At 74.5% G+C, this 526-nt stretch overlaps 1 protein-coding gene across 2 annotated transcripts in view; it reads left to right on the top strand.

Moving 5' to 3' along the window:
* The first annotated feature begins 211 nt into the window (after positions 1-211).
* The window catches only part of SNTB2 (syntrophin beta 2), a 121,766-nt gene continuing 121,451 nt past the window's right edge, over positions 212-526 (top strand). The window contains exon 1 of one of the 2 annotated variants that reach the window (XM_044663149.1): positions 212-495. In XM_044663149.1, the coding sequence (XP_044519084.1) occupies positions 212-495 (284 nt within the window). Of the gene's footprint in view, positions 513-526 lie in introns of both variants that reach the window. The other variant, XM_044663150.1, reaches the window with a different exon arrangement.

The following is a 526-nucleotide window of genomic DNA, read 5'->3' as shown; positions in this document are numbered from 1 at the left end:
TCCCAGTAAGTGACCTTGCGCTCAGAGAACCCAGCCCCTTAAGCCCCGCCGCAGCCAGTGCCAGCCCCCCCTTTTCCCGGAAACGGCCCCGCCTCCGCAGTAGAAAAGAGAAGGGGGCGGGGTCGCTCATGAATAATGGATTATCGGGGCTGGGGGCGGGGCTTCGCCCCCGCAGGCGGGAAGGGGGAAGCGCCGGGACTCCGGCTCGGGAATGAGGCTGGCCTCGGCAGCGGCGGCGGGACCCGGGCCGGCCATGGCGGTGTGGACACGGGCCACCAAAGCGGGGCTGGTGGAGCTGCTGCTGCGGGAGCGCTGGGTGCGGGTAGTGGCTGAGCTGAGCGGCGAGAGCTTGAGCTTGACTGGGGACGCGGCGGCAGAGGCGGACCCCCCGCTCGGGCCGGCGCTGGCCGCCTTCAACGGCCTCCCCAACGGCGGCGGCGGCGGCGGGGACTCCCTGCCCGGCAGCCCAAGCCGCGGCCTGGGCCCGCCCAGCCCGCCCGGGGCTGCCGCAGGCGGCTCCCCGCCC

The sequence above is a fragment of the Gracilinanus agilis genome, chromosome 2 (genome assembly GCF_016433145.1).
Source record: "Gracilinanus agilis isolate LMUSP501 chromosome 2, AgileGrace, whole genome shotgun sequence".
In the NCBI taxonomy this organism is placed as follows: domain Eukaryota; kingdom Metazoa; phylum Chordata; class Mammalia; order Didelphimorphia; family Didelphidae; genus Gracilinanus; species Gracilinanus agilis.
The sequence above is the reverse complement of the archived record's forward strand: the minus strand, read 5'-3'. Positions and strand labels throughout refer to the sequence as shown.